Consider the following 18,442-nt stretch of genomic DNA (forward strand, 5'->3'; position numbering starts at 1 on the left):
CTTCCTCTGGGAGATGAAGGAAGGAGTCAGGCTAGAAAATGAGCAGTGTTGGTGGAACACAGGAAGATAACTACTGTCTGGGAGCATTCTGCAAGTGCTGGTGAAGCATTATTCCTATATTAAGATGTTTGAAATCTGCATATTTTCCAGGGATGGATGGGTCAGGCAATTTCGGTCCACGTCAATTTCACAAGTGATAATTCCCAAGTCTGTTCAGTCATCACATTTACCTTGTGAATTTTTTAAAACCTGCAAGGAAATTTGTTCTTAATTGCACCACTAAGTATATACAGTGGTACCTCGGGTTAAGTACTTAATTCGTTCCGGAGGTCCGTTCTTAACCTGAAACTGTTCTTAACCTGAAGCACCACTTTAGCTAATGGGGTCTCCTGCTGCTGCCACGCCTCCAGAGCACGATTTCTGTTCTCATCCTGAAGCAAAGTTCTTAACCCGAGGTACTATTTCTGGGTTAGCAGAATCTGTAACCTGAAGTGTATGTAACCCGAGGTACCACTGTATATACTTAAATACACACTCAACATACACATTTCTTGGCATCTTTTTAATCTTAAAATGTGAATTTTAAAATACATTTTGGTACTTTTTTATAGCCAAGAGCGGTATCACAAAATTCAGAGAAGTGCAAAATCAGTGCAATGATTTTAGAGCACTATGGGCAGAATCTAGAAGCTAGAGGAGGCCAGTAGAGAAGTCAGGGGAGAGAAGGCTGAGGTGATGGGCAGAAATTGCAAGTTTCAGGAGCTTGGAGGCAAAAGAGTAAAATGGAACCAGGCAGATGTTGAAGAGGAGGACGTGGCAAGGATGACTGAATGGGGAGATTGGTGGCATATTGGAGTGCGGTAGGGGAGCAGCCTGAAAATAATTATGTGGTGGTAAGAAGTAGTGGCAGACTTTGGTCTTTGAAATTTCAGCAGTGCCCTGTGCAAGGCCAGAATTTGTGTCCCCCTGCCTCTCAACCTTCTGTTCTACTTAATTCACTAGGTCACAGTTGCAATGCCCTGCAGTGCCCCGAGGCTCAGTGCCCAGTTTGGAGGATCTGGTCACGCTGTCCTAAATCTGCCTCTGAGAGGAAGGATAATGGTAGGGAAGTTGTCAAGCAGGAAGGGATAGAATCAGGAAGGCTAGTGCAGGGGTCAGAAACCTTCTTCAGCTGTGGGCCGGTCCACCATCCCTCAGTCCATGTGGTGGGCTGGGCTGTATTTTGAAAAAAATAAAAAATGAACAAATTCCTATGTCCCACAAATAACCCAGAGATGCATTTTAAATAAAAGCACGCATTCTACTCATGTAAAAAGCACACTGATTCCCGGGCTGAATTGAGAAGGCGATTGGGCCGCATCCATCCCCCGGGCCTTAGGTTGCCTACCCCTGGTCTAGTGAGAACAGCAAGGCAGTTAACTTGTCAAATCAGGCAGAAGGAAACAGGAAAATTGCAGAAAGGCTTGGAAAGAGAAAGAGTTCAGAACAAATAGTTTCCATTTAATATTTTGCTCCTCCTTTAGTGTTAAAACTGAAGCTATCTAAAAATAGCAGCATATTTTAATTATCATGCATGACTATTATTTTACAGTTCAACCCAGACCCCTTGGGTGTTCTCACAAGCGATGCTGAAAATGCCACGGTCTGGGATGTGTTGTTTGTACATGTTGCTAATGTGAGAAAGGAAAATGGCTGTTTTAAGATCTAGTGAACAGTCTAATGGATGTCTCTTTTTCTTTCTTCATTCCATTTGCAGAGCTGGAAAAGTGGGAGCACTTAGGTATGCCTCACTTGTGAAAACAGCTTTCGAATTCAAGTCTGGATTTATTTTTTTAGGAGCTTGCTTTTATCTGTGATTATCTTCTGAATAATGGTGAAGGCTGGCAGAAAGTTAGAGGCTATGAATCTCCAGAGAGCCTAGGCATGAATTTCAGCGGAGAGATGTTAATTTAAATGAAGAGGTTAAACTGAGTGGAAGGGAGATGCTGGGAAGTAGTAACTGAATCGGATATCTGTTACTCCCCTGTAACATGTCCTAGCAACGAAGGCTTTTGGTGTGATGTTCCTGTGGTACTGTTGTGATTCTTCCTTGTGTTCTTTCTCACTTCTGCATCTGGCTCAAGTCTTTGATAGGTTACAGCAGGCAGTCCTTAGGTTGTTCTTTTTGCAAAGGCACCATGGGATGTAAGATACTTTCCCCCTTCATAGGAAAGTAAGCATTTTGTAAGCAACCAAAGCAATTCATGTGTGTTTTGCAAGAGGCATCATAACCTTGTTTGAGGTGGGAGCTCCTGGATAGGGGCATAAAGTATCTGCCTGGGGATGATAAATCCTGAGCTCTAGGAGTAACCCATTTCTGGAAAATGAGCAGTGGTGGTGAGGTTGCCCCCCAAAAACCTAATGAGGAAATGGTGTGAGGGGTAGCTAGATGAAGAATCTGTTCCCTTCCTGCTCACCTCCTGCCATGGATCATTAACCAGGATGACCAAGGCCCTTTCAGTGCCAAAAATCATGGAAAAAGCAGATTGAAGCAGATATTGATCATCAGTATCATCCAGAAATACCTGGAGTGGCTTGGCAGCAGTGGACATATTGACTTGCCTAAGGCTTCTTAAAGGCTTTGTGGTTTGAGCAGAGATTTGAATTGGTTACTTTGTGGCTCATGCTCTTAACTACCATGGGACTCCAGATGTTGTATCCAGCTAGGGTTGTACTTTCTGCAGGTCATTAGGAAGCTGGGATTTGTTTGTAAAAAAAAAAAAAAAATTGGGCAAGAAGAAGTGAAAGAATCTGCTTGGTGTTGACTGACTCAGTAGGCTTTTTGAAAGATGGCAGCTTTAGGGCATGGCTCAATACTGCCTTGTTACTAGTATTCTCTGCCTGTGCATTCTTGATCTGTCCAATTCTTGCTATATTCTGTTCAGCTGTAAATAAATAAAGAGACCATATCAATTTTCTAGCACCCCCTCCTCCCAAAGATGATAATCCTGGTAACAGCTGCCATGAACTTCTCTTTGCATGCTAAAGGGAGTATGGGGAAAGAATTAAATACAGCAGTTATAGTTATAACACTGAACAATCAAACACAATTATTGCACATATTTGAATTGCTGTTGTGAATTGGTGGGAGGATGGTTAGCCTGCATGATGCCTGAGTACCATCGCTGGTATAACAAAAGAAGTTGCTCTCTGCCAGAGGGCAAATGGATGGGCCCCTCCCTCACCTGGAAAACAAAGGCAGAGTGCACTGAGTGGAGAGCTAGAAGTGGGCAGAAGCTGGGAGAGAGGCAAGACTGATCTTTGCTAGAATCCAAGGCTGTGACTATGGGGGAAGCAAGACCTTTGGGGGTGTTAACGCTGTGAGCTCCTGCAACTTAGGCTCAGGTTGTATGTATTTGTGAATAAACCATATACAGTGGTACCTCGCAAGACGAATGCCTTGCAAGACAAAAAACTCGCTAGACGAAAGGGTTTTTTGTTTTTTGAGCTGCTTCGCAAGACGATTTTCCCTATGGGCTTGCTTCGCAAGACGGAAACGTCTTGCAAGTTTGTTTCCTTTTTCTTAACACCGTTAATACAGTTGCGACTTGACTTCGAGGAGCAACTCATAGCAAGCGGTGTGGTAGCCTTTTTTGAGGTTTTTAAAGACTTTGGTGATTTTTGAAGCTTTTCCAAAACTTTCCCGACACCGTGCTTCGCAAGACGAAAAAAATCGCAAGACGACAAAACTCGCAGAACGAATTAATTTCCTCTTGCGAGGCACCACTGTATCGTAAAGGCACTACAGTCTTTGTTGTCTCACATTCTGTGGAAGCGCCTGGAGCCCCTGGAATCTTGCACCACGCAGAGGTTGGGGTGATGTGTGACATACTGTAATGTTTCTGCTTGTTTAAATATTTGCTTCGTGTTAGAAATACATAAAACTTCTCTTTCTAATCAGCTGCAGGTATAATTTCAAATGCATTGTAACGTGCTTTTACATTCAGAGAGAGGCTGCTGATGGAGCCTGGTTACATATTGCAAACTTGCCGCATAGCTTAAAACCAGAACGGTGTAAACAAGCTGCAAATATTTGTTCTTCTGTCAAAAAGGAGCAACAGGGGCTCACTGTTGTAAATCATGAATTCTTTTATGTAAACATCCGGTATGCTAGGGAATCCAGCTGTGTCTGGGCCTGTGGCACTTCACATCAAAACTGCAGATAAGATGGGATTTTTCTTCTGCACTACAGATATTGCCAAGTAAACATGCATAGGATTCCACTCTGAGTCCTACTAACCTCAGTGAGAGAATTAAACATAACCTCAACTTTTGATGCCTACCTTTGGGACTGGATTGTGCCCATTGTTAGCAGAATCTTTTCCTCCAGTCCACAAGTTCATCTTTAGCAGATCTGCACCGTATGTTTAAAGCACATCCAATGTTCATTTAAAGCACATCACTTCCCCTAAGGAATCCTGGGTACTGTTGTTTGAGAAGGGCGCTGGGAATTGCAGCTTTGTAAGGGGAAACTATGGTCCTCAGGGTTGTTTGGGAGAAGTCCAGTGCTTTAAATGTGTGTTAAATGTGTATTGTGTGGATCAGGGTGGGGTGGGGGGGGGGTGGAAGAGCAACTCATTTTATTGATGGTTGATGGCAGAAGAGATTAAGTTAAGGTGCTTTTTTTTAAAAAGAAGAAGAAGAAGAAGAAGAAGAAGAAGAAGAAGAAGAAGAAGAAGAAGAGGAAGAAGAAAGCCACTACTTTAAGGCTTTTACAGTGTGCGAGTTTTAGTTTGTGCAGCAGAATATGAATTGCCTGCTTTTAGTGCAATATTTTTCATAGAAAAATAGAAATGTAAATAAAAGAACCTCAGTCATTTCTACAAAAGTTTGTCTAGTCCACGGGGATTCTACATTCTATTCTATAGTAACTGCTGCATTTTACTACCACAAGAAAGCTTCTGAAATGTGAAGTTAAGAACAAGGGAAGTTTTCAAGGGGTCAGGTTACCAACTTAGAAGACTTTAAAAGGAGATTAGACAAATTCATGGTGGATTAGGCTATTGGTGGCTACTCACCCAATGGCTCTGTTCTACCTTCACTGTTGGAGGCAATATAGAGTTGCTAGAAACCAAAGATGGGGACAGTGTTGTTGCACTCAGGTCCTGCTTGTGGGCTTCCCATTGGCTTCTGGGTGGCCACTGTGAGAAGAGGATGCTGGACAAGATGCAATACCGGCCTCGGGGGCCTGATCCAGCAGGCTGTTCTTATTCTTAGGTAGAGTCTGAGGACTAAATGCATGAAGACTGAGGACTAAATGCATGAAAAACCTGTCAATGGCTGTTAACTATTTGAGCTAATTAGAATGCCCAGAGTCAAAGATGCTACACCTTTACTTACACAATGCTGGGGACAAAAATTAGCAAGGGCTGTGGCCTCACGCTCTGCTTGTAGGTTTCCCAGAGGCATCTGTCTGGTCACTCTTGAAAACAATACTAGACTACTGGCAGACGAAGGTGGGGGCGACATTGCGGCCTATCCTTGGGGGGTGACATTGCGGCCTCCCTCACCCCCCAGGGCGCTTGGCGCGCACCCTGGGATGCTTGCCACTCACCGCACACGCCCCAGACAAGTGCTGCTTGCTGCGCACCCCCTGACGTGTGCCACGCCCCTGCCAGTGGCACGCCACACCCCCTGGGACGCATGCCAGCCATGCCCCCGGATATACGCCACTCCCAGTGCCGGAGCAGGTTGACTAGGGATGACCCCCTTTGGATGATCTAACAGGGCTCTTTTTGTGTTCTTTTTTATTCAGTTTTTATTGGCAAGAAACTTGCTTCCAGATCAGTCCAAGGAAATTCACAATTCAGGATAGTACAGACAGGATGTCTCAGGCTTTAAAGCCATTCTTCTTAGTAGCTTTTATGGGTGTGTCAGCAGGCCCTAAACACCCTAATAATAGAAGTTATGGAATGATAATAATATTTTTTTTAAATAATATTTTATTAAGTTTTCTTTCAGATATTCAGAAATTTACAGAATAAAAAGTAGAAAGTAAAAGTAAAAAAAAAGAAAGTATACATAAATTCCAACTTTCCAAAATACTTTAACAGTTCCAATCGGACTTCCCCACATCTTCCAAATTCTGTGTTCTTTGCAATTGTAACATCAGCAATTTGTTACCTTATTTCATGTCTTACTGTATCTTTCAAATACTATGTTTCCAAATTTAAAATACTGTATCTCAGTTATTTGTACCCTGTAAATATACATAGTATGGTTACTTCATGTTGTCTACCTCATCTTTCTTATAACTTAATTTCCAATTCACCTATTCAAGTTGCTGAAGCAAACGTTTCCTAATCGTACACATTCTTAACATTCATACAACTTATAATGTTTTTGCAGATAGTCCTTAAATTTTTTCCAGTCCTCCTCCATTATTTCTTCTCCCAAATCACGGATTCTGCCAGTCATTTCAGCCAGTTCCATGTAGTCCATCAACTGCGTCTGCCATTCTTCCAGCGTGGGTAAATCTGGTGTCTTCCAGTGCTTTGCAATGAGGATTCTTGCTGCTGTAGTTGCATACATAAACAAAGTTCTATCCTTCTTTAACACTTTCTGGTCCACCATGCCCAGAAGGAAGGCCTCTGGTTTCTTGGGAAAGGTATACCTGAATACCTTTTTTAGCTCATTGTGTATCATTTCCCAGAAGGCCTTCACCTTTGGGCAGGTCCACCAGAGGTGAAAGAATGTCCCTTCAGCCTCCTTACATTTCCAGCATTTATTGTCAGACAAATGGTATATTTTAGCAAGCTTGACTGGGGTCATGTACCACCGGTATATCATTTTCATAATGTTTTCCTTCAAGGCATTACATGCCGTGAACTTCATTCCGGTGTTCCATAACCTTTCCCAGTCCTCAAACATAATGTTATGCCCAATGTCCTGCGCCCACTTTATCATGGCATATTTAACTGTCTCATCCTGTGTATTCCATTTAAGCAGCAAGTTGTACATTCTAGAGAGTATCTTAGTCTTTGGTTCTAACAGTTCCGTCTCTAATTTCGATTTTTCCACCTGGAAACCAACTTTTTTATCTATTTTAAACACCTCTTGAATTTGAGCATAATGTAACCAGTCTCGCACCTTATTTTTTAGTTTCTCCTGGCTCTGCAGTCTCCAATTGTCTCCAATTTTTTCAATTATTTCCCAATATTTCGGCCAATAGGCCTCCATGTTGGGTCTTTTTCGAGCCTTGCCCTCCATCGGTGATAGCCACCTCGGGGTCTTGCCCTCTAACAAGTCTTTGTATTTCAACCAGACCATGAATAATGCTTTTCTGACAATATGGTTTTTAAACAATTTGTGAGCTTTAACCTTGTCGTACCACAAATATGCATGCCAACCAAAGGCATTGTCAAACCCTTCCAGATCTAGGACATCAGTGTTCTCCAACAAAAACCAATCCTTCAACCAGCAGAAGGCTGCAGATTCATAATACAACCTCAAGTCTGGCAGGGCAAACCCCCCTCTTTCTTTCGAGTCAGTTAGTATTTTAAACTTTATTCGGGGCTTTTTGCCCTGCCAGACAAATTTGGAGATATCCTTCTGCCACTTTCCAAAACATGGAATGATAATAATAGACCCTTGCTTCCAGGGTTAAGCTCTAGGTAGCCGTGGACTGTGTTTTACTCGTGTGTGTGTGTGTGTGTGTGCGCGCGCGTTTGCGCGCGCACACACACACGCTTGTGTATTGAAAGGCAAGAGAAGTCCTTATATATTGGCAAGAGGCCTGACCCTTGGATAGGTTTTCCATCCTGCCGTTATATGAAGCAGGCTTGTGGTGCTCTGTGTTTGTTGTGCTGCTCATCCAGTCCTTGTGTGTATCTCTTGATTGAGGTACTAATATCCCAGGAACAGAATCCTAAACAAATCCTACAAGAGCAAAACACCAAATGCTTCCTATGCCAAGAATAGGTCATGGTGATGGAACAGCTGTTATGGGGTGAACGCTTCCTGAATAGCCCAAATAAGAAGGGAAATCGTTACAATCCACTCCTTTATTTGCATATGGCTTAAACATGTAAATATACAATGTAGTAAATTTGTCATCCATGCAAAGTATAGGAACTAGGAAAATTAATTTATTAATTTAAATTAATCTTTTCCAACCAGAAAAGATTACAGTGCTTAACTTTGACACCATGGCTATGTAACCTAAGTCTCTTTGGACCCAAGCACTGCAGATATGATCTCTTGTTATGTGCAGAGATGCAAGAAACCTGATGTGTGGTAAATTGGGATATCTTGCTTTCTCTAGTGGCTTTTATCACATGCTGTGATAATGCCGGCAAATAGCTTCTCTCAGGTACTTACTCTCAACTGATTGTTCTCTGTAGGGAACTTTAAATGGCACTCAGGTCAATGCCAGATATATCAGAAATCCCATTAACCTTGTTGTTGCAGATATTAAGGCCCCCTTGGCCCTGACTATTGTAGCGAAAGCCTGAGAGTTCATTCCCTCCCTCTCTTCTGGGAACAGGAACAGCTCCTGTCTCTAACCATTTGGTCTGCTGCCACCAGCCCTTCCTTTTCCTCTGACTTTGAGAGAAGGGCAGTCCTCAAGGCTGTGAGAAATTCATCCTGGTTAGGGAGATGTGGGAGCATCCAGCCCACACCTCTCTCCCCCTATGAAGGAGGGCAGCTAGCTTTCCCGCAGTTCTCCCTAGATATGAAAACAGCATGGGCCCAGAGATCTAGGCACCGTGGAGAGAAGACTATCTTGTGAGCAGTCACAGCAACGCATGATTAATCCCCTACAACCAGTTTTAAGAGAAAAAAGGGGTTTAAGAGAACAAAAAGGGGAAAGGCAGAATACTGCATGAAAGGAAGTAAAAAGCACTTCACACATTTCATGCTAAGTAAACTACAGCTTGAGGCATCAGATTAAGAGGGGGCTCTAAATGCTTTTTTTTTTATTTCTAAATTTTATGATATGTGCATAACACACAGGGTGCATGCCTCTTCTGCTTCGTTAAGTGCTAAAGTATGTGTGTAACTGATTTTATGTTCCTGAGCATAAAAAGTTTTCATATATGCTAAGTAAGAATTCAGAAGGTACTTTCATTTAAAGGTGTTTCATGTGCTATGGGATCTCTTAAGGTTGACTAGGGTTACCAGGCACCACGCAGAGGGCTTTCTCGGTAGTGGCGCCTGCCCTGTGGAACGCCCTCCCAGCAGATGTCAAGGCAATAAACAACTATTTTACTTTTAAAAGACAACTGAAGGCAGCCCTCTTTAGGGAAGTTTTTAATGTCTAATGCTGTATTGTTTTTAATATTCAGTTGGAAGCCGCCCAGAGTGGCTGGGGAAATCCAGCCAGATGGGCGGGGTATAAATAATAAATTATAATATTATTATTATTATGTCTTCATCTGGCCCTGATACCAAGTCTCCTCTATCCTAAGTAAAAAGGTAAAGGTAAAGGACCCCTGACAGTTAAGTCCAGTGGCGAATGACTCTGGGGTTGCAAGTCTCATCTTGCTTTACTGGCCGAGGGAGCCGACATTTGTCCGCAGACAGTTTTTCGGGGTCATGTGGCCAGCATGACTAAGCCGCTTCTGGCGAAACCAGAGCAGCGCATCGAAACGCCGTTACCTTCCCGCCAGAGTGGTACCTATTTATCTACTTGCACTTTGACATTCTTTCGAACTGCTAGGTTGGCTGGAGCTGGGACTGAGCTACTATCCTAAGTATCTATCTAAGTATCTAAGCAACTATCCTAAGTAGTTACTCACAAACATAGGCCCCTGAGTAATGCAGCACCAGGTTGATTGGATGGACGGTGAATATTGGCCAAATTCCATTGTGAAGGGTTCCTTGTCTGGGTGGGCTCTGATTGACAGGTGGCTCTGAGCAAGCCAGTCTGATGAGTGGCACATAGCCAGGAAAGGTACTGTTACCACCTTTTGGGATGCGGCTATCACAGCGTTAATGACTGTCAGAGTTGCCCAACTTCCCTGCCAGACAGCAAGCTTTGCACAGCTTGTGCACTGAGACTTGGCAGGAGCTTCCACGGTCTGCCTGCCTCTAGGGAATGGAAGCTGAGGGAACTGTGAAGCTTAAAAAAATTTTTTTAAGACATAGGCTGGGACTGTGCCACAACAATGAGTCCGGTTGGCATGTTACATTCCTTTCAGTACTTCTACAAGTGCACTCCCAGTATGTTTTTTGGTCATATAAAAGAAACTGGAAATGGATTGTCAGTGCTATCTCAAGGCTCTCTGATGAGCTGTGGATTTCATCCGTCCTTGTAGCTGTTGTAGCAGCTAAGGGTACTAGTTCCACACGGCTGTGAGTAGAGCAGGGGCTATGGGCCTGCGGGTTTAGAAATTAGAAGTCTTTATTACTTTTCATTCTAGTTGCTGAAGAAATTGCATGTAAACATAAGTATACTTCAAATTTATCTGTCTCCTCTTTGCCCAGTCTCCCACACTCAGCATCAGCGTGTGAAAGAATGACAATGTAGCACCAGGGAAACAGATTATACACGGAACATAATGCTGGCAAATGCATGGTGAATCATTAAAGCAACATTCTTTTGTCTCTCCTGAGGGTAATTTGCAGCAGGAACATAAAATGTTTTTCAGATGCTCATGGTGTCCTGGTGATAAGCACCGCGTAGGTAGAATGCTTAAGACACAGAACCTGCACACTCCTTTGGCATCTCCATTTTTATGACTGAGCCTGAAATAATGAAGGTTAGGTGTGCAACAATATCAGCAGCAGCAGTAGTATTATTGCTAAGTTTATTGCATGCCCTTCAGCAGCAGATCTCAGGACAATTTAAAATTCAGAAATTAAAAACAGTTCAAACAAATTGCAGGAGTAGGGAGTGTGCATTGTGAGAACAAAGGAAGGTGCATGACACCAAGCCAGGTTCTTTGTCAATCCATCCCCGAATTGTCTAAGGCAGGGGCCATAACTCAGTGGCAGGGGATCTGCTGTGTATGCAGAAAGTCCCACATTCTATGCTTGGCATCTGCAGACAGGACTGGCAGAGACTCCTACCTGAAACCCTGGAGAGCCACTGCCTGTGTAGCTAGAACTAAGCTAGGTGGACCAAAGTCTGATATTGTATAAAGCAGTTTCCTGTGACTCAATGTCTCTTGACTGACAGCAGCTTTCCAGGATCTCAGGCAGCAAAGTGACCCTTTTAGCTAAATATGCCATGGAATCGGGGATTGAACTAAGTAGGCAAAGTATGTGCTATGCTCCTTCCCTGGAAATTTCCTACAGTTCCACACTGTAAAATGAATCTGGAAATAAGGAGGGAAAATCAATCTTTGGCACACCATGAAGCCGCCTTATCCTATTCTATTAATGTCTGGGGAAATGTAGTTTTAATGTGTGCATGGTGGCATGACCACCTGTTTTGCTTAGGGGCACATGAGCAATAATGGCAGCATTGCCCACTTGGACTTTTTGCTATAGTGAACAGACAGCTGTGCTGGGGTGTGTGTGTGTGTGTGTGTGTGTGTGTGTGTGTGTCTCACGGAGAAAGGGAAAGACTTTCTAATTCAAGATTTAATAGTTCTGCCCAGAGTAGCCTCTTCTAGGCTTCATTCTGGGTGCAATGGGAAGAGTGGTGATGTTGCCACTTCCACAAAGATCTGTTTTTCTGTTGCTAAGTACATGTCTGCTGTCCTCTTTCCTTAGAGCTCTGACTGGAACAGGCCTGTGCTCGTCCAGAGCAGCCCTTACATCAGGGCTGAGGGAGCTTTGGCCTTCCAGATGTTGCTGGACTCTCCTCAGCCAGCTAGCAGGGCCTGTCAGGAGGGCCACAGAATCACACACCCCTTGCCTGACATGGATTTAGTGTGTATGTGGGGTGTGTACGTCTGGTGACAGAACTGTCCAGAATGACGTGCACTAGTAACACAACAGTAATGTATAGAAAGTCATGAGTAGAAAGGCACATCTATTTGGTTCATGTCTTTATTTAACTTACTCACACTTTTTTTTTTAGAGCTGAGGGTAGAAATCTGACCTTCATAGCAGTCATTGTTTTGGGTTTTAGATGCTGGAGCATTTTAGATGCTGTGCTTTTCTGTCAATCTTTTTTCTTTTTCTAAGCATGCTGAACATTTTTGTGTGAGCAGTGCAAGTAGTGTCAAACTTTGAATTGGCTACCCGCTATCTCTTAATACTGTCGCCTTTCTTTTGCATACGGGAAACCGTATGCAACAGATATAGAGGCACAGCTTATGCTTTTCTTCTTCCAGCAGCTCACTTTATCCTGGAGATGCTGTTCATAACAGTCACATTTCAGTTCAGTTTTGTGAATGTTGTAGGTTATGAGCTAAATACCTGCTGCTTGTCCTCCTGAATGCAAGGCTGTCAACTCTTTTGGGCATTAACTTGAGAGTACATGAGGTGAAGGGAGGCATCAAAGCCAGAATACCACAACCTAAAAGCCCCTCCAGATGACCCATATACTGAGTATTCATCTGGACTTGTGTGCACTATCCTTACATCAAGATTAGATTATATCTGGTCTTTATTAAGCATTTGTTATGATTTAGTCAATGAGCATTCTTCCCGATTTGCTTACAGGGTGTTTTCACAGGTTCCCATTAGTTATTTATTCATCTCACCCTCTTCAGGCCACTCGACAGGTGTGTGTGTGTGTGTGTGTGTGTGTGTGTGTTGTTCACAATGTTGTTGATGCAACAATAGACCGTCCGCACATGATTCTGCTTAATGTGTTGTTCTGTGATGCTTCCCCATTGTTACTGCAATTATTGTCATCTGGAGACACAGCAAAAGCTGGACAAAAACAGTAACACACAATCCTGGAACATTCCCTGTTTAGGGAAGTTTTTAATGACTGATGTTTTAATGTATTTTTAATCTTTTGTTGGAAGCTGCGCAGAGTAGCTGGGGAAACCCAGCCAGATGGGCGGGGTATAAATAATAAATTATTATTATTATTGTAGCATGGAGAGTTTTAGGATAGGCAGCAACTGGAAATGAAGCAGTATGTCCATCCCAGAACTTCTGTAGGAGCAAACAGTATTGAAAATGGGATCACACATTGCTGCATGTCAGGGCATTTTTGTGACCGTAACTCCCTATACGGAATACCAGCACCTGTTCTTTTGCTGCCAATGGCAGCTGTTTTAATCTGGCCCAGCAATCCTATCAATATATGAATGCCAGCACCTCTTTTTTTAAAAAAACCAAAAAAACCACTGAGCACCTAGATTCCATCATGAGCACAAAGCACCATGAAAAGGATGTCTGGATGCACCCTCAATGCATTTCCTTGTCATTTTCTGAACCACACAAGTTTATTTTTTAAAAGTGGATTTGTTGTGCTAGGGTGAAAGAACAGCTTAATCCACTTTTATTGTGCAAACCTGAAGGTCTGGTATGTGACAGAAACATTTCCACAAAAGACATCCTGTCACTGATGGAGTGGAAAGGGGGAAAAGCCAAGTGATTCTTATTTATGTAAAAAAGAAAAGGTTGCATTTGCAGGTGTGTAAGAAAAGGGAAATGCTTGTATGAGAAGGCAGATATCTAGTTACAATAGTTATGCAAACTGGAAACTCCCTTAAATTTTTTACCATGCTGTACACCTGTTTTTCTCTAAAGCAGAGACCTGTGGCCTTCCAGGTGTTGTTGAACTTTCATATGTTTCCCCCAGTATGGCCAATGGTCAAGGAGGATTTGAGCTGTAGTCTAGCAACATATGGAGAGCCACTGGTTATTTACCCCTCCTCTAGGGTCCCTGGACCAACTGCAAAGGAGAAGAGGATCTCTATGCTTTCAATAGTTGTGCAAGAGAGAAAATCCTGGAAATCGCAGCTTGTGAGACAAGTAGCAGCCGTTGAAATTCCCTCCTCTTCTACGTAACTATTTCAGTAAGGGAGATGTCCCTTTCTTCTTATTTAAAACCATGTGCAAGCATGCAGTGTCAGAGAGAGAGATCTGGTGTTGGATCCCTCCTCCCTTCTGCCACTGCAGCCTCCAGCATCTTGGCTCTACCAACACTGGAGCTCTGACATCAGAAGAGCCAGAAACGGTATGCGTTGGGGCAGTTTTGAGAAAGGACTTGGAATCAGCTTGGTTCTGAAGAGTGCAAAGCTGTCTCAGCCACCAGGGATTCCCTAAACCTAAACAAGGATGACATCTGGTCTACTTAAGGAGCTCCTTTAAACCACTTCCTTGTTTTTCCCCTCCCACTGGAAACAGTGGGCGGGGGGGGGGAGAGATGTTTCTTTTAAAATACCCACAAAATTGATGGAGGAGCATATTTTTCTCTGAATAGATCTTAAGATACTCCTATTCAGATATACCTGGTTACCTTATATGTCACATGGAAACATAGCAACCAGTGAGCTGGTGTTTACAGAAGGCACAAGAACTTTAATGGTTAAATGTGTCGCCTGTGGCTTAATGTTTCTGCACAACTGCAGGAACTAAACTAATTTTTACCCCATAAGTGTAGCTTGTGATACTTTTAACATTTTACTAAATGCAATGCATAATCACCATTTATACATTTCCACCCACCCCCTCTCTCGACCTGTATCATACTGGCTAACAGCTGTTAGCATGAGATGCAGCTGTTTCTCCACTGAACTGAAACTGATGAAATCCCTCTTGGAATTCTAATTGTAGGGCTAATTCAATGGTGTGTATAAATTCTACATGTGGTGGATCATGGCAGTGAGTCTTGGGCCTTGCCCAGTGGGGCTTCCCCCTGCCACTCCCTATCAGGCTGCTTATTGTGAATGACCTATGTGCAAACATTCCTGCACAAATAGGCTTCCTCTGTTTCATGAACCATCTATTGCTTTTGACTGCAGCAGATGGATTGTGTGAATGAATCCTACCTGTGTACGAATATGAGCATATTTCCCAAGTAGTCTAAATTCTCTATTTTTGTTTAGGGAGGACAGTTTCCCCCTGTACCGTATTAAATATGGGATGTACAATATCTGAACCTTTTGTTACTTGTCCCTATACAAAAAAATATTTAAGACCTAATACACCAAACAGATGTCTTGTGGATGTCATTTTCAATTGCCCTAAGTAGGAGCTTGCTGCCTACTGCATGTATTGAATTATTTTCTGTATGGGATCCCACCACACAAATAGAAAAAAGAGCAACCACCAGGATTGCCCAGGTGAAAATCCATCCACTCAGTAGGTCACTACACAAAAGTAGTTCACTGGGTGGGCACATTTGCTCTGTCAAGCAGCCCCCACAAAGGTTGCGCTGTCTGCTCTGACCCTAATTTAATTATTGCAGGCAGTTAATAGGTAATGAAGAGTTAAACAGGGCATGAAGCAAAATCATGCAGATGGCGCACACAGCAAAACTGAGATGGCACAACTGAATTATCACCAGATGGAGCCTGGTGACGAGTGCATGCTTTTCTCCATCTTCCAAGATGGACTTTTTCTTTTCTCCTTTTGGAAGACATAAACTGACAGCTGTGGATCTGGGTGGAGACAACAAATGTCTGACGTGAATACTAAGTAGTCTAGATTCTCTTTCACACACAGTAAGGAAATTGCTATGAATCCTCTTCTGCAAAAGCATTAATAGGGATTTTTCTTTGGCAGCAGTAGCAGTCCTGCAGTAATTAATATACTTAAGCAAACATCTGCATAGCATTCCATGTTTGTACTTCTTCTTTAGAAGAGACGAGTGCCTTTCAGATGTTTGACATCCAGTCTCAAGAGAATGCTCTAGTCTTGTTTAAAAAAGCAATCTATAAGCTTAGTTCCTTTAAATAGCCTTGCATGATCTAGGGACTATATAGTAAAATGTACCACACTGGGATATTTAAGAGCAACTCATTATCCTGGAGTTTGGTGCTCACAGCCATGAGCCACAATCATTTCCTTACCACTTCCACTGATGTCTCTTGTTTTCCATAGTCATGTTCCACCTGAAGCCAAAGGTTCAACACATACTTGACTCTGCTGTTGAAATAGTGGAATTTGAAAGTGCTGAACTTTGGCTGGCTCCTACTCCTAATGATTGTCATTTGTTGTAACTGCCTTTAGATCTGTTGGGGGCATAGGCAGTGCAGGGGCTAAGGAAGGAACACCAGCCACCATACTTGAAATAATTTTCATGGGAAATGTGGATGCTATTGTGACGTTTGCTTTTCAAGTTCCACATTAATAAAGTCTTTTCTTTTGGTTCCTAATAGTGACTTTTGCTTTCACCAGGAGAGACTATGACAAGAGAAAGGATTTCCTTTTTCTTAAAATGTTCCATAGATGCTAATGGCACAATCTTATAGACATCTACTTAGAAGTAACTCACATTTAGTTCAATGGGACTTGTTCCCCGGCGAGGATTGATGCCTAAAAGCCAAGTTATTTGCGACTGTTGAAACTGTGAAGCAATCAGGAAGGAATTTGTATCTAGGAATGAATCGAGTGCCCATGGAAATGACAGATAGCACTTCGTTCAGCCAAGTCAGTCAAAGGGTAGTCAGGACAGCTGAGCAATCTCTATTATTGTGTTATATGAAAGGAAGTATGGATGTTCCCGTGGCTGTTAAGATACAACCAGTATCAGCACAGAGAACTGTTCAGTTACATAAGGATCCACACTTGGAAAATGAATTATGCACAGGACCCAACAATATGCCAACAGATATGATGAGGCTGCTTCTTCTGTTCCCTGCAGCCCCCTCCATCTCCTCCAGTGGCCCACCAAACTTCAAAGCAGATTGCACTGGGGGGGGGGGCTGCAATGAAGAGAGGAAGCATAGGTCTTATTTGCACATGTAGAAGTCAGTTGTGCAAGGGGACACTGATCTCACCATAATGCATGTCTCTGTTTTCTAATAATTCGTTCTTTTTATACCTCCTTTGCAATCTCTTTTCTGTGGTAAATAATCTACCATTCTAACCTCTAATAATCACATGGAAATGGCCTCTCTGATGAGGCTTGATATATTAAATACACAGTTGATTCATATGACAGTTGATTTATGAAACAAGGAGCCTGTTTTTCATGCTTTCTTGTCATACTGTTACAGATCGATATCCTCAAAGCAGATATGGAAAGTGCAGAGTGGAAAATTTTGGAAAACCTGATCCTAGAGGACGTTGTGGAACACATAGGGCAATTGGTCTTGGAAATCCATGTTCATTGGCCGGGATTTGAGGTCAGCGGCAATGACAGCACTGTGGTTCGGTACTGGTACAGTCTCCTCAAAGAGCTAGAACTGAAAGACTTCAGGCTTTTTCACAGTTACAAAGACTTATCAAAACCACAGGTGTTCCTAAAAAGGGAAGCCTTCAACGCAAGTAGTTGTTATACACTCAGCTGGGTGAATACAAGATGGAAATAGGGGCTTCGGCCTGCGGAACAGAACTGCGACTCATCCCCTTCAACGGTACTATTGAAGGTGAGTTCAGAGATGCACTGTCAAAAATTACCCAAAGTGTAAATACAGCAGCTGTGGTATATAATAAAAATATATTCTTGTTCCCCCACCAAAGTGGGAAGGCATAGCTTCTATATCAGGCTTCCTCAACCTTGGCCCTCCAGATGTTTTGAGACTACAATTCCCATCATCCCTGACCACTGGTTCTGCTAGCTATGGATCACGGGAGTTGTAGGCCAAAAACATCTGGAGGGCCAAGTTTGAGGAAGCCTGTTCTATAAATTCAGGCTTCAACTCTTCTAAGATAAAATATGTTCTTTACTTTATCTATGCACTTGGCTGCTGCCCAGCCCAAGCCTGTTGAGATGTTTTCATCATCATACTGATTAAAAACTCAAAATGTGTGGAAAATAAATTGTTTCTTCATGGCTGAATAGCATCCCCCCCCAAAAAAAAGCTATCTTAAAATACTAAGCTTTCTTCTGTGGGGTGGGGGCTAAGGTTATCAGGATGGTGGTTTACAACATATGCTGTTATTAACTGCCCGTCATCATGTGTGAAATGTGTCTGTTTTGGTCCATGACCCCATTTTTAGAAGCAGCCATGCACAACTACAAAACACTTGTGTAAATTCACACAGCAACAGCCAAGGTTTTCAAAAGGCAACTCAGATTGGGGCTTCTGGGGGAATTAAGCCCCCTGCAATTGGCCTATCTGAATCCTCCCAAAGTGGCACACAGGTGCCTGCATGCTTCACACCGATGGGGCAAACAGCTGTTTGAGGAGGCATGTGGAACTGGGACTATGGTAGCAATGATAAAAGGTGAAACCTTTCCTCTCTCCATGCTATGACTCCACTACAAACTCCCCCCAAACAGCTGATTTTAAGTTTAAAAAACAGTGTGAGATCATGCCTAGTTAGGCCCTTAGATGAAGCACATGTAGCAGTGGGTGAGTATATGGGAAACACAAATTTGGCAGCAGCAATTTATTGATGCATGTATTTAGAATGAAAAAGTAGTTGCGTAGCTATA

General features: G+C 42.8%; 1 protein-coding gene across 3 annotated transcripts in view; it reads left to right on the forward strand.

Moving 5' to 3' along the window:
* METTL24 (methyltransferase like 24) overlaps positions 1-18,442 on the forward strand; it is a 76,094-nt gene that overhangs the window by 52,337 nt on the left and 5,315 nt on the right. For 2 of the 3 annotated variants that reach the window (XM_028723162.2, XM_028723163.2), the window contains one exon: positions 17,058-17,823. In XM_028723162.2, coding sequence (XP_028578995.2) covers positions 17,058-17,372 — 315 coding nt within the window. In that variant the 3' untranslated portion in view covers positions 17,373-17,823. Of the gene's footprint in view, positions 1-17,057; positions 17,824-18,442 lie in introns of those variants that run through there. The other variant, XR_013392277.1, reaches the window with a different exon arrangement.

Source organism: Podarcis muralis, chromosome 3 (assembly GCF_964188315.1).
Source record: "Podarcis muralis chromosome 3, rPodMur119.hap1.1, whole genome shotgun sequence".
Classification (NCBI taxonomy): Eukaryota; Metazoa; Chordata; class Lepidosauria; order Squamata; family Lacertidae; genus Podarcis; species Podarcis muralis.